The sequence below is a fragment of the Microcaecilia unicolor genome, chromosome 2, assembly GCF_901765095.1.
Source record: "Microcaecilia unicolor chromosome 2, aMicUni1.1, whole genome shotgun sequence".
Lineage (NCBI taxonomy): Eukaryota > Metazoa > Chordata > Amphibia > Gymnophiona > Siphonopidae > Microcaecilia > Microcaecilia unicolor.
In genome coordinates this window covers 513053279-513074549 of record NC_044032.1, presented here as the reverse complement: position 1 = coordinate 513074549, position 21271 = coordinate 513053279, and the positions used below count along the sequence as shown (strand labels likewise).

At 45.1% G+C, this 21271-nt stretch overlaps 1 protein-coding gene across 1 annotated transcript in view; it reads right to left on the bottom strand.

The window, feature by feature from the left end:
- The window catches only part of LOC115461429, a 453017-nt gene that overhangs the window by 213891 nt on the left and 217855 nt on the right, over positions 1 to 21271 (bottom strand). Inside the window, exons 9-10 of the mRNA XM_030191224.1 lie at positions 20758 to 20904; positions 11785 to 11901 (exon numbers count right to left, since the gene is read on the bottom strand). Coding sequence (XP_030047084.1) covers positions 11785 to 11901; positions 20758 to 20904 — 264 coding nt within the window. The remainder of the gene's footprint in view (positions 1 to 11784; positions 11902 to 20757; positions 20905 to 21271) is intronic.

Genomic DNA, 21271 nt, shown 5'->3' with positions numbered 1-21271 from the left:
ATAAGCAGTATAAAATGTTTTGTACTTTTTTGGGATCTTGCCAGGTATTTGTGACCTGGATTGGCCACTGTTGGAAACAGGATGCTGGGCTTGATGGACCTTTGGTCTTTCCCAGAATGGCAATACGTATGTACTTATGTAGCATCTTGACATCCTAGGAATAAGTGAAACCTGGCTAGATGAAAGTGTGAGTTTACCACTGGCTGAACTATGCCCAACAGGTTTCAACATCCAACATCAACCAAGACCATGAAGATGACGTGGAGGGATAGCAGTCTTGTTTGGGATACAATCAAACTGTGCAGAATATCCATCCCCTAGCTACATGAATCTGAAACTCATTTAATACAACTTGAAGAGGAGAAGCCAATCTGGCTGCTCATGGTTTACAGTGCACCTCGTAACAACACATTATCTGTGCAAGAACTCCTAGACCTGATTACTCAAGTGACCCTGAATTACCCTAGGCTGATGATCATGGGAGACTTCAATCTACACATCAAAACCCCCGATACCACCACAGCTGCCTTCTTGGACACGATGACAGCACTAGGATTTACACACAGGTGATCAATTCTCCAACCCACGAAAAGGGTCACATACTAGACTTGGTATTCAACAAAGGGGTGGATATTCCAGAATTCTGGGATAACAGTATTGAAATAACACCCTTATCATGGTCAGACCATTTTCTAATTAAATTCTACTACTACTATTTAACATTTCTAAAGCGCTACCAGGGTTGCACAGCGTTGTACAATTAACAAAGAAGGACAGTCCCTGCTCAAAGGAGCTTACAATCTAAAGGACAAAAAGTGCAGTCAATCAAGATTGAGGCAGTCTAGATTTCCTGGATAGAGGTACAATGGTTAGGTACCGAAAGCGACATTGAAGAGGTGGGCTTTGAGCAAGGATTTGAAGATGGGTAGGGAGGGGGCTTGGCGTATGGGCTCAGGGAGTTTATTCCAAGCATAGAGTGAGGCGAGGCAGAAAGGGCGGAGTCTGGAGTTGGCGGTGGTGGAGAAGGGTACTGAGAGGAGGGATTTGTCCTGTGAGCGGAGATTACGGGTAGGAGCGTAAGGGGAAATGAGGGTAGACAGGTAGTGAGGGGCTGCAGATTGAGTGCATTTGTAGGTTAGTAGGAGAAGCTTGAAATGTATGCGGTACCTGATCGGAAGCCAGTGAAGTGACTTGAGGAGAGGGGTGATATGAGTATAACGGTCTAGGCGGAAGATAAGACGCGCAGCGGAGTTCTGAATGGATTGAAGGGGGGATAGATGGTTAAGTGGGAGGCCAGTGAGGAGTAGGCTGCAGTAGTCAAGGCGAAAGGTAATGAGAGAGTGGATGAGAGTTCAGGTGGTGTGCTCAGAGAGGAAAGGGCGAATTTTGCTGATGTTATAGAGAAAGAAGCGACAGGTCTTGGCTGTCTGCTGGATATGGGCAGAGAAGGAGAGGGAGGAGTCGAAGATGACTCCAAGGTTACGGGCAGATGAGACGGGGAGGATGAGGGTGTTATCGACTGAAATAGAGAGTGGAGAGAGAGGAGAAGTGGGTTTGGGTGGAAAGACAATGAGCTTGGTCTTGGCCATGTTCAGTTTCAGGTGGCGGTTGGACATCCAGGCAGCAATGTCGGATAAGCATGCCGATACTTTGGCCTGGGTTTCCGCACTGATGTCTGGTGTGGAGAGATAAAGCTGGGTGTCGTCAGCATAAAGATGATATTGGAAACCATGAGATGAGATCAGTGAGCCCAGGGAAGAGGTGTAATTTGAAAAAAGAAGGGGTCCAAGGACAGATCCCTGAGGAACTCCAACAGAGAGCGGGATGGGGGTGGAGGAAGATCCATGAGAATGTACTCTGAAGGTACGGTGGGAGATATAAGAGGAGAGCCAGGAGAGGACGGAGCTCTGGAACCCAAATGAAGATAGTGTAGCAAGAAGTAAATTATGATTGACAGTGTCAAAAGCAGCAGATAGGTCGAGGAGGATGAGGATGGAGTAGTGACCTTTGGATTTGGCAAGGAACAGGTCATTACAAACTTTAGTGAGTGCCGTTTCTGTCAAGTATAGAGGGCGAAAACCGGATTGAAGCGGATCGAGGATGGCATGAGAGGAGAGAAAATCAAGGCAGCGGCTGTGAACGGCGCGTTCAAGTATCTTGGATAGGAAGGGTAGGAGGGAGATTGGGGTGGTAGTTGGAAGGGCAGGTTGGGTCTAGTGATGTTTTTTTGAGGAGTGGTGTGACTACAGCATGCTTGAAGGAGTCAGGGACAGTTGCAGTGGAAAGAGAGAGGTTGAGGATATGACAGATAGGGGGGGTGACAGTAGGAGAGATGGTGTTTAGTAAGTTAGTGGGGATGGGATCAGAGGAACAGGTGGTGCATTTCGAGAAGGAAAGAAGGTGGGCGGTTTCCTCCTCGGTGATATCAGGAAGAGAAGGAGGCCTGGGTTGAGGGAGTGGGTTAAAGGGTGAAGAGGAAGAGGTGGCTTGGTAGTGAAATCGAGGTTGATCTTCTGCACCTTGTTGCAGAAGTAGTCAGCCAGTGAATGAGGAGAGAGTGAGGGGGGTGGGAGCGGAGGGCACTTTAAGGAGGGAGTTAAGGGTGGCGAAGAGACGACGAGGGTTGGAGCCGAGAGAATTAGTCAATTGGGTGTAATAATCCTGTTTGACAAGGAATAGGGAGGACTGGAAGGAGGATAGCATGAATTTGTAATGAATGAAGTCGCTATGGGTGCAAGATTTCCTCCAGAGGCGTTCAGCAGATCGGGCGCAGGAGCGAAGGTATTGGATGTAAGGGGTCAGCCAGGGCTGGGGATTAGTACGCCTTGTGGGATGGGAGATGAATGGTGCAAGGGTGTCCAGAGCAGAGGAGAGAGTGGCATTGTAAGTAGAGACAGCCTTGTCGACAGACTCGGAGAACATGATGGACGGGAGGAGATTAGAGATACTAGAGGATAAGGTGGGAGGGTCGACAGCCTGGAGATTCCTGAAAGTAGTGGTTAGAGTTGGGCGGGACTGAGGGGGAGGGTGATGAAGTGTGAAAGTGATCAGGTGAAGATCTGAGAGAGGAAGAGCTGAGGCGCAGAAATTGGAGGGTGAGCAGGTAGAGGAGAGGATGAGGTCAAGACAATGGCCAGTTTGGTGAGTAGGGGTGGTGTAGCTCAGCTGGAGGTTGAAGGAGGATGTCAGAGTGAGGAACTGAGAAGCGTAAGAGTTGGATGGATCGTCAACTGGTATGTTAAAGTCTCCAAGAATGAGGGACGGAGATGAGGGTTCAAGAAAAACAGAGAGCCAGGCATCGAAGTCAGTAAGGAAGGAAGAGGGGGACTTATCAGGGGGGCGGTAAATGACTGCAACTCTGAGTGGCAGCGGGTAGAATAGACAGATGGAGTGAACTTCAAAGGATGAGAAGCAGTGAGACTGGGGTAGGAGAAGGGGTTGAAAACTACAGGAGGGCGAAAGTAGAAACCCGATGCCTCCTCCGCAGCCAACTGGGTGGGGAGTGTGGGAGAAAAGATAACCTCCATGGCATAGGGCTGCGACTGAGGCAGAGTCATCGGGAGTGAGCCAGGTTTCAGTTAGGGCGAGCAGTTGAAGGGAACGGGAGATGAAGAGATCATGAGTGAAGGGAAGTTTGTTGCAGACCGAGCGGGCATTCCACAGGGCACACGAGAAGGGGAGGGAAGAGGGAGGAGGAGGGGAATAGAGATGAGATTGGAGACATCCCGGAATTGTTTGCACGGTGTGAAGGGGAGGATAAGGGTTTTGAACAGATGGAAGTAGAGGGGGGAGAAAGAAGGAGGTTCAAGGGCCGAGGGAGACAGAGCAGAGCCTTACCTTTAAGCATTCCCCAGAGAGAGAGAGAGAGAAAGAAGGGGAAAGGTAGTGCCCCCTAGAAAATGGAGGTGGGAGAAGGACTACATTTCCCATCATCCCTGGGGAAAACCCTGGTATAAGGATTATTGGTCCCAGCCTTCCCGGGGAGAAGACTCTAATAAGCCAAGGGAGGGACATCTGGAACATAATCAAGTAAGAGAGGAGCAGCTGCCCAGAGTAGAGGAGAATGAGCCCATGGAATGGCAAGCTGCTGGAGAGAAGGAGCAGGAGGCAGGTTCTGAGGAACCCATGGTCCTTTCTGCCTGGGCTCATGCCCTAAAAGATAAGCTGAAAAACCAGGTGAACTCTTGGTGTCATAACTGGACTGGAAGTGGGAAGGGAAAAGGTCATGCGGGAGGAGGGTCAGTGAAGTAAAAGAGTGACCCAGAAAGGGTGGGATCTTTTCCCCTTTCTCCAAAAGAGTTCAGGCTGTGTTCTGTGAAGAGACTGTGTGTCTGAACTGAGTGTTATGGCACTAAGTACTATGGATTGTGAACTGTTGGGAAAACAAACCTTTTTCTTTTGTGTGGGGGAAGGGAAAATAGCTACAGTGTTTTTTTTTCTTTGGGCTGAAGCCCACAGCACTGTGTGTTGAACTGGTTGCAGAAACCCCTGGGAGGGGTAGACAAGATACAGGGATTCTTTTTGGGGTGTGAAGTTGGGCTACAGAGGACCTATCTGTGGGGGACTGATAATTAGGCTCCAACTGATTTTTGCAGCAGCTGGGAAAGGATATGGTTTTTTTTGTTTCTGCTGTACCTGGGCCCTGAGAGTAAGACAGGAGCAAACTGTTTTGAAGGGCTGCAGGATTCCCCTTTGGAGGGACTGGACTGTAAACCCATGATAATAAAGGAGCTTGGTGACTTTTACCTTTTGAAGTTTATTTATTTGAGCCCTGCCTTGTGGATTGCAGTGGGCTGGGAGAAGGACTGGCCAGGGTGGAAGCAAGATCCCAAGGACCCTCAGGTGGAGAGAGGATCTTTTTCACAATGGATAGGACGAGAGCTGATGTGGAGGACCAGGATTGGGATTAATGTCCCCAGTGGAGAGCAGGAGAAAGATTAAAAGAGTACGGAGAAGAGTAGGAGAGGTACGACGACAGCGACGAAGGCGAGATGTACTCAGATAGAAAGGAGATGGATGAATAGAAGGAAGGAAATGTTTAAGGTTGAGAGCTGAGAAAAAGGAAGAGGAAAAAAAGAGATGGTGAGATGATGAATACAGATGGTGGACAATGTGTTCCTGCAGTGTACAGTGGTTTAAGATGGAGAAACAAATTAGAAAGGGACAGTGCCAAGAAGAAAAAGTGTACTGGAGCCATAAGTAGTAACTGAGAGAAAAGTAGATGTAAGAGAAAAATGCCCCGTGCCGTTAGGCGCGCAGCACCTAGAGCAGAGGCCCTGAGTGGATCGGAGTGGACCTGGGAGTCACCCCGGAGAAGGCTGTAAATGATATGCAGATGAGCTGCAAGTCCTCCACAGCACCTGAAAGGCAGCCAGTGGTAGAGCTGGGCACCTTTCAGCTGAGGAAAAGGCTTACCAGGGGTTAGGCCAAAGCCAACATTCCTCCCCCTGAGGATGGCAACCTAAAGCAAATGGCACCTCCCAGACTTTGTAAGGATATCAGAGACAAAAAAAGCTGACCGCTGAGAGTTTCCAAGGCCTTGGACTATCCACATGTGGATGAAGACAACAACAATGTCAGAACAAGTTGACATCTGGAATACACACTTAGCCAAGACCTTAGAGAAAACAGCACCACTAAAAAAGGTCTTATGCCCCACTCACAAACGCTCACCTTGGTTTTCTCCAGAACTTCGGATCCTTAAACGCGAAGGATGAAAACTGGAAAGGGGATGGCGCAAATCTCGCCTGGATGAAGACAGACTAAACTGTAGGAGCACATGGCAAAGTACCGCCAAGCATTAACAGCAACCAAAAAACAGTATTTCTCTCAATGCATTGCACAGGCTGCCAATTCAACCAAGCAGTTGTTCAGTATAGTAAACAGCCTACTGCAGCCCCCACAACAGAACCAGGCTGCCCAGTCTAAACTGAATTGCAATAATTTTGCTGCATACTTTGCCAACAAAATTAAAAGTCTCCACCAGGATTCACTGGCAATCCCACCCAATCCCCAACCAGTCAACCAGGGGTGCACAAACTCGCCCCCCCTCCTGACAGAGACAGATGGGACACTTTTAACCTAGTGACAGAGGAGAGCCTTGACAAAATCCTAAGAGATCTTCGACCAACTACCTGCTCCCTCAATCTGCCCATCAAAGATAGTGCAGCAGGCAAGTAGAGGCCTCATAGAAGGCGCCACAAAAATTGTGAACACCTCTCTTCTAATGAGCAGCTACCAACAGCATTAAAAAGGGCAGTGGTCCGCCCTCTGCTGAAGAAAAAACAACCTTGACCAGGACAAAACTTGAAAATTACAGGCCAGTATCCAACACCCCGTTTTTAGGAAAACTCATAGAACAAACAATCTGTGATCAACTTAATGGCTGGTTAGAAAAGAGAAACTGGCTAGATCCATGTCAATCTGGATTCAGACCTGGTTATGGTACAGAAACGGTCCTTGTACCCCTACTAGATGATCTTCACAGAAACCGAGACAAGAGATTCACCTCTAGTACTGCTTGATTTCTCTGCAGCTTTTGACACCGTGGATTATGATATCATGCTAGCACGACTGACAGAAACAGGTATCAATGGAACAGTACTTACTTGCTTGGTTCAGATCCTACCAATCAGACAGGCAACAATTTATTTATTTATTTATTATATTATATCCCGCACTTTCCCACTAAAAAGCAGGCTCAATGCGGCTTACATAGTAATAGGTAACACAGAATTTTGTTATGTAAAGTAGGAAATTAAGTATAACACCCTTGTCACCTCTCGTTTAGACTACTGCAATCTGCTTCTTGCTGGCCTCCCACTTAGCCACCTCTCCCCCCTCCAGTCAGTTCAAAACTCTGCTGCCCGTCTCGTCTTCCGCCAGGGTCGCTTTACTCATACTACCCCTCTCCTCAAGACCCTTCACTGGCTCCCTATCCATTTTCGCATCCTGTTCAAACTTCTTCTACTAACCTATAAATGTACTCACTCTGCTGCTCCCCAGTATCTCTCCACACTCGTCCTTCCCTACACCCCTTCCCGTGCACTCCGCTCCATGGATAATCCTTCGTATCTGTTCCCTTCTCCACTACTGCCACTCCAGACTTCGCGCCTTCTGTCTCGCTGCACCCTCCGCCTGGAATAAACTTCCTGAGCCCCTACGTCTTGCCCCATCCTTGGCCACCTTTAAATCTAGACTGAAAGCCCACCTCTTTAACATTGCTTTTGACTCGTAACCACTTGTAACCACTCACCTCCACCTACCCTCCTCTCTTCCTTCCCGTTCACATTAATTTGATTTGATTTGCTTACTTTATTTATTTTTTGTCTATTAGATTGTAAGCTCTTTGAGCAGGGACTGTCTTTCTTCTATGTTTGTGCAGCGCTGCGTACGCCTTATAGCACTATAGAAATGCTAAATAGTAGTAGTAGTAGTAATAGGATGGGTAGGTAGGTAGAGACAGGTGATAGAGAGAGGAGGGTAAGGTGGGAGATAGAGTCTGGGTCAATGTTGTTTTCTCTTTAGTATATGTAAAGTAGATGGGTTCATGAGATTAATCTGGGTCTTTTGGGTAGGCTTGTTTGAATAGATGGGTTTTTAGTGTCTTTCTGAATGGTAGGTGGTCATGGATTGCTTCGATAGGTCTAGGGAGAGCGTTCCATAGACGGCTGCCCAGGAAGGAGAAATTGGATCCATAATAAGTTTTGTACTTGAGACCTTTACAGCTGGGGTAGTGCAGGTTGAGGTACTTTCGTGAGGATACAGACATGTTTCTTGCTGGAAGGTCGACTAGATTTATCATATAGTTCGGAGATTCTCCGTGTATTATCTTGTGGATTAAAGTCTGGGCTTTGAAATTGATACATTCTTTGATTGGGAGCCAGTGCAGTCTTGCACGGAGAGGAGTTGCACTCTCAAAACGTGATCTGCCAAAGATGAGTGTGCTGCCTGTATCTTGGGCGGTCTGAAGGTTTTTTTTAGGATATAGGCTTGCAGCCTAAGAAATACTGTTGCAGTAATCAGCATGGGTAAGTACCGTGGATTGCACTAAATTCTGGATCCATAATGTTTGGCAGCAACTCATCACCACCATGGACACTGGCGAACGTGGCGGACTGGCGCCTTCTGGAGAGCGAGACTGTTGATGCAGATGGGAGAGAGCGGCACTCAGTGAGAAGCAGGAGCGGTGATCTTGCGAAGGAGAAGGAAGCAGATGCGGAGACTGGAGGAAGCGGAGGGTGGCGGCATCTGAGGGATGCCTCGGGCGCTTCGGTGTGTCGGGGCCCGACGGCACCAGTGTCTTCCTTCGGCGATCGACTGGGCGGAGAGAGGAAGGGAATTGCAGTCCTCATGGTAAGATCAGCTGAGCCATTGCTAGGGGAAGGGCTGCAAAATATGGAGATCTAAGAAGTGGTGCAGTTTTGTGCCTAGAATTCAATATTAATACTGCAGCTTTGAAATTAGTGCTGTCTACAGCTGGGTTCTGGCTGCTTTGGCCCATATTTTGCTCCTGTCTTTTAAAGGGGACTGACCCCCAGCAGAACTTGTATAGGCAGAGTGGAAGAGAAGAAGGGAATGGGAAGACTGATATAGTTTTGTGAGGACCTAATGGATACAAGGATGAGAGGAGAGCCTAAGAGAAGAGCTCCATTGAGACCATAAAGCTGAGTGAATGAATCCTATAAAGCTAAGCGGTATTCTGGAGGTGCCTCGAAAGGGAAAGGTCCTTGGGGAATGCCACCAAAGAAGGGACTGGAGTGTTTTCGTTTTTCAACAGCGCAAGGGGAAAAAACTCCGGTGGCGTTGAAGGGACAGAGCGGGAGTGAAGCAAAGATGGTGGCAAGTCCAGCAGCGGCTGGAGATGAGCAGGATGCGGTGAGCCCTGGGCCTGGTGAAGATGTGAAAAAGGAGATGGTGATTGGTTTCAAGAACTGAAGGCTGATTTGGCAGGGGTTTGGATGGATATACAAAATGCTCTCTGAGAAATTAGGGTGGATATTCGTGATTTGGGAACACGTGTTGGCGAGATGGAGGAAGGGCTGGAAAATTACAAGCAAGACTTGGGGAAACTGCAGAAAGTGGTGAATGAGGAGACGCAGGACCCTCCATGATACAGTCACTGAACCTGCCTAGAAGGTGGGGAGGACATATGGTTGGGTGGGTCCCAACCATATGTGGTATACCCATGGCAATGACGTAGGGCCAGCATGCCACCCCATGCCTCATGTGCATGCATTTGGGGATGCCAAGGGACCTGGGGGGGGGGGGGGGCAAACATGGCTAGGTGATGTTTCATCGTTCCAGCTGTGGCATAGCTGGAAGTTTCACTAGGCGGCACACATCACTTTGGATTCATAGTGGCATGTACATTCTGTGTGTGCTCTGGGCATGATGGTCTGCTTTGATGGTGGAACCTTGTTGCCTTCTCAGGTGTGTATGAGGTGCAGTGTACTGTGTAAGGCTGTGGGCTCTGTATACAGGGGATGGGGGTTTGATTCCCACTGCAGCATCTTCTGATTGTTATAGCTTTCACCACCATAGCTGCTGCAATGTGCTAGGTAGCTGTATGTGGCACGCTGGGCACCTTGTTCTTGCTCACAGAATATTGCTGTGCCACAACCTCCCTTTCCTCCTTCCTTGCCATGTCAGCTCATTGTTTTTGGGATGCCTGCAATAACATGTTGTGCATTTGGGGGTTCTCGGCACACTGTATTGAGGGTTACTGCATACTCAGCCACTTCTGCAAGGGATGGCTGTTATAGCGATGCTATGTTGTTGGTACTCATGTCGGGCTCTGAGGCGCTGCCTCATGCATTGGATCAGTGCTGGGTCCTCACTCCTGATCACCAGTACTGCCACCAGAGTGCCTCGAGGTCCCGGTGGATGCCAAAGCGCTTGCAAAACACAAATTCGTGAAGACAGGTTCAGGTGGTGGACCTTTGTAGATTGAATGTTTGTTATGGCCCTCAAACAGTTAGTTGTGACAGTTGAGAGGAGCCAGGACTGGGGACTGATAGGGTGTGGTGCAATCCTGCACAGCTAGAGGTGCTACCTGGCATTAGGTTGACATGGGAATAGTGGATGGTTTTGGGGATACTTTTTTTGTGACATCTGCACTTCAGCAGAGAAGTCCTGATGGCCAGTCAAGTATGGTAGGTGGGACTTAGGGATGCAGGGTCTGCAGTAGTAAGCTGCTGGCACTATTCATATATGCATGTAGACATGAAGCAGCAGCCCTGAGTTTAGGTGGGGGAGTGGCAAAGATGTGCAGCCCCTCCTTAGCTTTGCATGAGGGGTACGGGGGGGGGGGGCATAAGGGCATTAGGGACATGTTCTGGCATTTTCTGACTTCTGGCTGAGGGGGCTGCTGATGGCTTCCACCAATCCAGTGCATTTGATCCTAGCAAGGTGTGGTGCTTGCACATGGATGAGGCTGGGTTCCTAGCAGAACTACAGAAAACTCACCATGCTAGGGTCCTCCTAATGAGCCTCCAGGACCTCATGGAGACATTATGGGGTGGCAGGCAGTGGTTCCTCTTGAATATTTAAGGCTCCTTAGCTGAGAAATTTGGCACTCTCCCAAGAGACATGTTGAACCAGAATGGAAAATGCCCTTCTACATGTAGCACCAAAAATAAATGTGGTACACCTGGAGGAGATGTCCTGACATTGACAGATGACATTTTTTCAGTGCGGGACCACTTCTACGTGTAGACTTTTTCCAAGGGTTATTTTTCATTGGCAGACATGACTATCTGATGACATCTATGTCAATCTGCAGTGCATCTTAATTGTGGATGGTTTTTGGGTGTATTTTCAAACACTGAAAAGCAACTTTCTTGATGATCCGTTATACCTGTGCTTTTCTGGTCGTTTTGAGATAGGCGGTTAATTTTTTTACTGGACCTCATATTGAAAATGCCCCTCCATGTGTCCTACAGTTTTTTTAATTGGTGCTGTTGTTTTAGAACAATATAAAACATGTATTTTTTTATTGTTCTCAAATAACGTTTTTCCTTTCATAGCAATAAGCTGATTCAGGAAGCATCACCATTGGTTGTATCTGTGACAGCCTCAAGACCTGAGGGGTAATTACTACTCTCCTTCCAAAGTTAGAGGATTAAGAATCTTTTTTGCCTGAGCATTTGTTCTTTCTGTTCTTTCTGGGATTTTGCTACTTCCATATTTTTAAGTGCAACATTTCTCCCCTCTTCTTAATGTTTTATATGTTTATGTTATTTATAATTCATATCACTTGGCTAACAAACTATACTCTTGGAATTTCCATATGAAATGCATAAATAAAATATTTAAAATAGAAAGTTGATTTTTTTTTGTCATCCTGCAGCATGATCCCCCTTCTGCCAACATTCATGATAGTGCCTTGTATATCAAAATGTAAGAATTTTCCAAAAAATGCAAACTAGGTCTCATGGAAGACTCTTAGTCTTATCTCATTAGAGATTCCTTGAGAGAGAAGTCCTGAGCATCCTTTGAGTATAAGACTCTTGGGTGCTTCACTGATCCCTGCAGAAGTGACAAACAAAATATATTTCTGAGCATGCAGGGGTCCATTTACAAAGTTACGCTAGCGTTTTAAGTGCACGCTAATGATTAGCAAGCGCTAAACGCTAGAGATGCCCATTAAAATATATGGGCTTCTCTAATGTTTAGCGTGTGCTTATTTTTAGCAAGCACTAAAAACGTTAGCACACCTTTGTAAAAGGACCCCACAATTTGATACTAAATTTGCTTTAAGAACAGTACCTGCTACAGACATACCTTGTCTTTCAGCATGTTATTGAATCTTTTTATTTCCTCTTTTCTTTTCTTTGTTGCCTCTGTTTCCAGTTTTAATATGTTTTTGCGATCATTTATTCCAAACTTCCATGTGTCAGTCTGGAAGAACAAAAGAGTTTTGCAGTGACATCAATTTTGAGATTCAATTTATAACTTCTTGGGTTTTTTATGAAGCATTTGATTTTGCTATTATTTATCCTACTCTTCTCATTAAAGTCAAGAGAGACCATTTCTTCCCAGTCAGGTCCTGGGTCTGATCACAATATTTTTCATGTCCTTATAGTGACAGAATTCCAACAATAAAACTGCTTTGAACTTGGTAAAGCCAATACTTCTTCACCTCTCTGATTACTCTTATCTTAACACTCCTGTGTGGTCCACCAAAGTTGACAGGGGATACCAGCTATGGGCCTTCATTATGGGCCCCTTTTACCAAGCTGTGGCAAAAAGGGACCTACACTGGTGCCGGCGTGTGTGTCTGACATGCGCCGAGGCCCCCTTTTACCGCAGCTGGTAAAAGGGTAGTCTTTCTTTTCTGCAGGAAATGGCTGTACAGCAAGTAAAGCACTTGCCGTGCAGCCATTTCGGGGGGGGGGGGGGGGGAGCCTTTACCACCACCCATTGAGGTGGCAGTAAGGGCTCTCGTGCTAACTCAGCAGCAATTGGGCAGCATGCAGCACTGCCTGATTACTACCGGGTACAACCTGGATCTACAAAAATAAATATATAGCGATTCCCGGCGTGACAATGTTGACAAAGCCCATTCACTTTAAATGGGCTTCATTGGCACTGCTGCGCAGGAATCGCTAGAGTGGTTTGATGAAAGAGGCCCTAAGGTGGTTAGGATTGTAATTTCTGCATCTCATAAAAGACATAGTAGAATTAGAAAAGGTGTAGAGAAAAGCAATCAAAAAGATTGTTGATGGAAGAATTCTCATATGAGGAAAGGCTAAAATGGTTAGGGCTTTTCAGCTTGGAGAAGAGACAGCTGAGAGGAGATAAGATAGAGGTATAAACAAAAGTTGTTTCAAAAAGTGCAATGACTAGGAGATATGCCAAGAAGAGGTACATTTAAAACAATTAATAGAGAATATTTTTTCAGTCAATGGATAGTTAACTCTGAAATTTGCCACTGGAGAATATGGTTAAAAGAAGTTAGTATAACTTGAGTTTAAAAAGTGCTGAACCAAATTCCTGGAGGAAATATCCATAAACTGTTATTAAGGCAGATCTGGGGAAAGCCACTGCTTGTGACTGGGGGTAAGTAGCATAGAATAATTGATCCTTTTGGAATGTTGCCAGGCACTGGATTGGCCACTGTTGGAAACAGGATAATGGTTTAGATGAACCTTTGGTCTGACCCAGTATGACATGTAAGTACATAAACATTGCCATACTGGGACAGACCAAAGGTCCATCAAGCCCAGCATCCTGTTTCCAACAGTGGCCAATCAGGTAACAATAACATATACCTGGTAAGATCCCAAAAAAGTACAAAACATTTTATGCCGCTTATTCCAGAAATAAGCAGTGGATTTTTAACCAAGTCCATTTAATAATGGTCTATGGACTTTTCCTTTAGGAAGCCGTCCAAACCTTTTTTTAAACCACGCTTAGCTAACTGCCTTTACCATATTCTCTGGCAACGAATTCCAGAGTTTAATTACACATTGAGTGAAGAAATATTTTCTCCGATTAATTTTAAATGTACTACTTTGTAGCTTCATCGCATGCCCCCTAGTCCTAGTATTTTTGCAAAGAGTAAACAAACAATTCACGTCTACCCATTCCACGCCATTCATTATTTTATAGATCTCTATAATATCTCCCCTCAGCCGTCTTTTCTCCAAGCTGAGGAGCCTTGGCCACTTCAGCCTTTCCTCATAGGGAAGTCGTCCCATCCCCTTTATCATTTTCGTCGCCCTTCTCTGCACCTTTTCTAATTCCACTAAATCTTCTAATGTTTAGAGAATCCATTGCTCCAGGTGCCAAACTTACACCTCCTGTTTACTAGGCTGTGCTAGGGGTTGGTGGTGCACTAATGTCGACGCAGCCCATTCACTTTGAATGGGCTGTGTTGGCGCTGCTACGCGGCTTTTTTAAACAGGGGCCGTGTTACATTTGTACCCCGCGCTTTCCCACTCATGGCAGGCTCAATGCGGCTTACAAGGGGCATTAAGGGTTAGATTGTGAGCCCACAATCATGACTTGATAATGAGTATGACTGTTGGACAGACTGGATGAACCGTTCAGGTCTTTATCTGCCATCATTTACTATGTTACTAGGGACAAAGAAAGTACCTGCATACAGTACATGTAAACTGCTTTGTTGTACCACAGAAAGACGATATACCAAATCCATGACCCTTTACTTTTACCTGCATTAAGAAAATGAGGCAGCTGCTGCTCAGACCCAGGCCAATGCTCTTGAAATAGCTGCAGGGCAGGAAGGTGGGAAGAGGCAGATTAGCCAATCGCCTCAGAAAATCCTGTCCAGGGCAAGTATGTTCTATCTCATATCCTATAGCATGCCAGTACAAATACACAATCTGACTCGGAATAGGTCACAGATGCTGAGGAACTACTGTTCACTTGTCAAGTGGAAGTCAATCTAACATGCATCACATCATGGAAATCAATTTCCATTAAAATGGTTGACACTCATATGGATGCGCTGCAGCTGGCTCATGATCCAAATATGCACACAAAGGATGGCATTTCACCCCAGCTTCACATGGTATTCATCTGCATGGATGCAAGACAGATCTGGGAAGTTGCCATCTGCAATGGCATCGGCCAAAGACGCCACACACCCCTCACTCAAACAAAGGGCACCTGAACAACATCATTCCATGCCACCACTGAAGAATGGCAAAGTGGCTTATGAGTGACAAACACACCCCGCTACAGCATCCCACAAATGCATCCTAATGTTCAGCGTATCAGACAGGTCAGACCAAGTACATCATTCGCTGAAAGCTCATAAATACAGAGTTCATACAGTTTGACAACTGTCCTAAAATTTAAAGAGCGTGAAAGTATGTTTTAAAGATGCCATTGCAGATTTGAAGCTTACCCCAAAGAAATTCATTAGTTTGATGGTGAAATGGCTGAGTAATGGAAAGACTAAAATCAGCATACATAAGCTGCCCCTTGTACTCTCGCCGTAGCCGAATCTTCTAGCAACAGATTTCAGAGCTCAATTACGTGCTGTGTGATTTCTATGATTTGTTTTTAGTCTGCTGGTCATTAGTTTCATGAAGTGTCCTCTTGCTATTGTTTTGTTTGAAAAGTTAAACAAGCATTCCCTATTTAACTGTTTTATAAACTTATATCTCATCTCAGTCATTGTTTCTCCAAGTTGAAGTACCCTAAACTTAGCCTTTCTTCATAAGGAATGTGTTCTATCCACCTTTATCATTTTGTCACCCTTTTCTAAACCTTTTCTAGTTATGCTAGGAGTAACCAGAACTGCACACAATACTCAGTGCTAGTTGCCCCATGGAGCTATAACAGAGACATTACAATATTCTTAATTTTGTTCTATTCCTTTTCAAATTATCCCTAACTTTCTATTTGGTCCTGGCAGCTATGGCAAACTGCAGCTGAAAATGTCAACATATTGCCCACAATGACTCCAATATCTTTTCCTTGGATGGTGATTCCTAACTCAGAACCCAACATCTTGTACCTGTAGTTGGGATTATTTTTCCCTACGTGCATCACTTTGCGCTTGTTCACTTTAAATTTCATCTGCCATTAGGCTTGTGCAGTATTTTAGTGAATAGCAGGAAATACCCTACCTGGGATCCCAACTCTGGAATGCTCTACCAAGACACATTCGGTCAATTAGTGAATATCTTCCCTTTAGAAAACTATTGAAAACTCATCTATTCAAACAGGTTTACCCGAATGACTTGACATACCATAAGCAAACATAACAATACATCTATTTACCGGTTCAACTAAACATTAACAACAATGACTCAGAAAATATCTCCTACCAACCTTCTTACCCTCCATGCTCGTCCCAACTCCTCCTTTATCGCCCCACCTCCTTACCTATCCTTCTATGTTGATTCTGATACTACAGATTGTATTCTCTTGTTACTATGTAAGCCGCATTGAGCCTGCGATGAGCGGGAAAGCGCGGGGTACAAATGTAATGAATAAATAAATACATAAATAAAAATAAAATAAGGCAATATGCTTTTATCCAATGGCTAGAAACACATAAAATTATAAAACTGACTATCCTTCTTATAATCTAAAGAGAAAAACGCCTATATTCCGACCTAAATCGGGAGATGGACGTCTTTCTTTCGCGGGTGCCCAAATCGGTATAATCGAAAGCCGATTTTGGGCGTCTTCAAATGAACTCAGTCGCGGAAACGAATAAAGTTGATGGGGGCGTGTCGGGGCGTGTCAGGGGCGTGGTGAAGGCGGGACTGGGACGTGATTATCGGCTGAGCAGAGATGGGCGTATTTAGCCGATAATGGAAAAAACACAGGCGTTTTTACCGCAAAGTTGGGTCACTTTTTTTGCACCCTTTTTTTTCACGAACAAGTCCCAAAAAAGTGCCCCAACTGCCCAGATGACCACCGGAGGGAATTGGGGATAACCTCACCGGACTCCCCCAGTGGTCACTAATCCCCTCCCACCAAAATAAATCCACTTGAAAAAACTTTTTTGCCAGCCTCTATGCCAGCCTCAAATGCTGTACCCACCTCCATGACAGCAGAATGTGTTCTATCCTGTGACAGCCTTTCCCTGGTTCTGATGTGGCTCTCGGGTGAGTGTGACACCTTTTCTGTTATGTCCACTGCAGAGTCACATCAGCAATGCATTGTGGTGGGTGTAGGGTATTGGGCTCCGTGATTCCACTAGCTTGTGTTAAATGCTCACGATGTTGGTAGGTGGTAGGCTGTACTCCCATGGTGCTTTTCCCCCTGCCTACTGGGTCAGAGTGTGCCCTGTTTTGTTTCCAGTAGTCCATGAGGTACTGGCCATTTTTGTAAGCCAGTTTTAGATCCCTTTCATGTATTAGCCACATTACAGAACCTAGTTCTTACCTTGAATGTTGCTGAAAGAGGGCATTGTACAGCATTCTGCCAGCTCTGACCCACTGCTAATCTCAGTACCAGGGAGACTCGTTGTCAGTGGGGCACAACCTCTGATCTGCAGTTAACTGTGAGTAAACGTGCTTATTCCAATAAAGGACATTTTCAGAGCGATTAGTCTTCAGGTGTCAACTGGTGTGCCAAGGTTATACAGCAGCAACAAGTCCTAGAGGCCTGCGTGTATGCAGGTCCCTGGAGCACTTTTAGTGGGTACCGCAGTGTACTTCAGGCAGGCGGACCCAGGCCCATCCCCCTCCCACCTGTACCACTTGTGCTGGTAAATGGGAGCCCTTCAAAACCCACTGTACCCACATGTAGGTGCCCCCTTCACCCCTAAGAGCTATGGTAGTGTTGTACATTTGTGGGTAGTGGGTTTTGGGGGAGGGGGTTGGGGGCTCTGCACCCGTGGTAACGGAGCTATGCATGTGGGAGCAGTTTCTGAAGTCCACCGCACTGACCTTTAGGGTGCCCAGTTGGTGTCCTGGCATGTCAGGGGGCCAGTGTACTACGAATCCTGGCCCCTCCCATGACCAAATGGCTTGGATTAGGACGTTTGTGAGCTGGGCGTTTTTAGTTTCCATTATCGCTAAAAAAAACAAACGCCCAGCTCACAAACGACTAAATCCATGGCACATTTGGTCCGTACAAACCGTATTTTCGAACCAAAAGATGGACGCCCATTTTTTTTCAAAAATACGGTCTGGTCCACCCCTTCACGTACCCGTTTTCGGAAATAGTCACCCATGGAGATAGGCGTTCGCATTCAATTATGCCCCTCTATGTCTGCTAGACGGTAAAAACTGTCGTAGCACTGACATCCAGTGGCCTCCAGATAGGCCCGCACGGTGTTGGGACTCTCCAGCGCTCTTGCAAAAGTGACAGGAGGTTGTTGAATTTTGTCAGCATCTGCCTCACTGCTCATTTCATCATCTGTTTCATCATCAGCCATTGCCTGCGTGTAGGCGCATATCTGGACATTAGTGTTTGTAGATCGTAATCAACAGCTACGTAGTGATGAAACTCCTCTTCAGTAACACTGGCTGGGATGCCAATAGCCTGTTCATCTGACGCGTTTGCAACAGCTGCATCTGTTTCATCCCTCTCCACATCCCTAACAAAGCTTGCTCTTTCCAGTGACGAGTGGTTCCAACTTCTCATTCTCATCCATATTGCAGCAAAGGAGGATTGTCAGTCGGTCGTCCTTCGACGTTTTACTTCCTGTAGTTTCGGCTTGTTTGAATGCAAGTGTTCCATCAGGAATCGCTCGCCAGTAGAGACCGTTTTTGTCAGCATTGAAAATGTCACGAGGTGCAAACTCATTCAAGATGGTAGGAAGAACTGAAACAACCCAATTTTCAGCATCAAAGTCATCAGCGTCTTGTTTTTCACCATGCTGTTTCTTGAATTTTATGTCCTTCCTTTTCTTCCATCTTTCCAACCATCCAACAGTGGCTTTGAATTCAGTTAGTTCAAGACTTTCAGCTAGCCAATTAGCTTTCTCCATAAGCAGTGGACCACTGACAGGAAACTGTCTGCTCCTGACTTGAGAAAACCACCGAAGAAGAGCATCTTCTACCTCCTCAGCTTTTCCTGCCCATTTTCGTTTCCAGTGTGGATTTGTATTGTTTTTCCAGTCTTCCAGAAGCTGGTCTTTCTGCTTCAAGATACGTGAAATTTGACTGGGATTGACACCATATTCTTTAGCAATAGATGCTTGACTTTGTTTGTTTTCTCATTTTTTAAGAACTTCTATTCGTTCAGTCAATGTTAAAGTCTTACAGTTGCGCGACGACAACAACTCCAGTGTACACTCTAACAACATTCTTTTCGCTTCTTCTGCCTGTGGCAGTTAACCAACGAGAATTCAAATTTACTGTCCCTTTGTCAAGCGCCAATCGGCTTCCATATTCCGCGTGTGCACTTATGCGGAGTCTTTCCTGCAGAGGATCGGTCTTAAACCATGCATATAAGCGAATCTTGCAGTTATCAGTGGTGCGCTAAACCGAAGTTTGTCCCCATAGAAATTGATGGCGCCAAAAACGGGGCCGAAGTACAGCATGCAGTTAAACAAAGCATGCACTTATCCGACGTACACTTAAATGGAGTGCACTGTCCCTCTACTACAAATTAAAATTAAAAAAAAAGAAAAAGATTTCTAATAAGAAATCTATTAAAAAAAAATTGTCAGCTAACTAAAAAAAATAAAATAAATTGTCATTTGGGGGTTGATATTTAGTGAGATTTAACTGGTAGGAGGGTTCCTACCTGGTTGAATTCTGCTGACTGGCTCCTAGGTGATATTCAGGGGCATTTAACAAGAGAGTGCCACTGAACAGCAGCACAGATCACTGTGTAGGGTTACCATATGGCTCCAGAAAAAGGAGGACGGATTGAGCCAGCCGGGTTTTACTTCCATTGCTTTCCAAGCAATGGAAGTAAAACCCGGCTGGCTCAATCTGTCCTCCTTTTTCTGGAGCTATATGGTAACCCTATCACTGTGGCACTATCCAGTTACTGCCCGGGTGGTTCAGGGGCAGAGCAGAGGCAGAGTCAGGAGTTATCTAGGCACCGTTGATATTTAGTGCCATTGCCCGGATAACTGTCTAGCAAGTAGGACCTAATTTGCCTGGGTAGAGGCAACTGAATATCACTAATACCTGGATAACTTCTGATAGCCCTGAAAAGTATTCAGTGCTGGTTCCTGTATAGGGGCCAGCGCTGAACAACTGGGTTTAATTCAGTCCATAGAGGGCAGCACTTTGTTTTTTTTTTGTTTTTTTTAACAAAATATCACATTCAGATCAACACAACTGCTGAAAATATTGAAACAACCAAAAAACCTCAATAGCAGAGTGGTACTGCCTATATCGAAATTTCTAAATTCAAAAATCAAAACAGGAAAAGTCTAAACTAGTGCGGCAACTACAAAGTTCATTTGACATTCAATTATGTTTGCACGCACAACAAGCCATCATCGACTAAAAAACCCCCGTTTAAAAAACATTTTTTTGAAACTTTTCTTGTGCTTTATTCAAAATAAAACTTATGCACAACTGTCCTTTTAAATTGCATATAGATCACTTATCTTTAGTGCCCAAAAACCAAACGTTACTTATCTTTATCTTAATGGCCTGGGACACGGCCTGTTCCTGCGTGTAGATTCCGACGGTCCCGTTTTGCAATCCTTCCTCAGGGAACCATCACACGGAACATTGAGGCCATAGTGACACACCAGGTTAGACGATACATCAACTGTTGATGTATCGTCTAACCTGGCGTGTCACTATGGCCTCAATGGTCCGTGTGATGGTTCCCTGAGGAAGGATTGCGAAACGGGACCGTCGGAATCTACACGCAGGAACAGGCCGTGTCCCAGGCCATTAAGATAAAAATAAAGATAAGTAACGTTTGGCTTTTGGGCACTAAAGATAAGTAATCTATACGCAATTTAAAAGGACAGTTGTGCACAAGTTTTATTTTGAATAAGCACAAGAAAAGTTTCAAAAAATGCTTTTTAAACGGGGGTTTTTTAGTCGATGATGACTTGTTGTGCATGCAAACATAATTGAATGTCAAATGAACTTTGTAGTTGCCGCACTAGTTGAGACTTTTCCCGTTTTGATTTTTGAATTTAGAAATTTCGATATAGGCAGTACCACTCTGCTATTGAGATTTTTTTTTTAACACCATAGGCTGAATATCGATTGGCCAATTTTTAACACTATACACAGAAACTCATGGTGAATGCATTACTAGTATGTAAATAAAAATGAATAAGTATTTTAATATTTTACAGCAAAGAAAATTCTAAGAGATTTAAAACCTCAGTCATACCTTCTCTGGATAAGTCAGTAGCATCAGTTTGAATTTCTCTTGATCTCTCTGCCAGTACTTACGAAAGTGACTATTAAGAATGACCTCTTTAACTTCTTTTTCAACAGTTTTAAAAGAAAATTCAGTCATCAGCAATGTCACATCAGCCTAGAATTTCAAACACAGTTTCAAATTAAAGCAAAACTAATGTTGCATACATTTACAGAACATGTGGATGGGCATTTTTGATAAGTCATGCAAAAAAAAAAAACCCCATCTATCTTACAGCCATTTTTGTAAAAAAAAAAAAAAATCTTAGAACCATTTTTGAACAGGAAAAATGCATGGGTTTCCCTTTTGAAAATGACTCAAAGATGGATGTTTTTGCACAGAATACATCTAAAAACAAAAGCCAGAACTGCTGCTCAGCATTCCTGCTGTTTTTTTGTGTTTAAGAGCAGCCACTTGCTGTCTTGGATGCAGACTTACTATTTAAAAGGGGAAACACCTTTTTGCCCTTGATTAGTGTATTGCA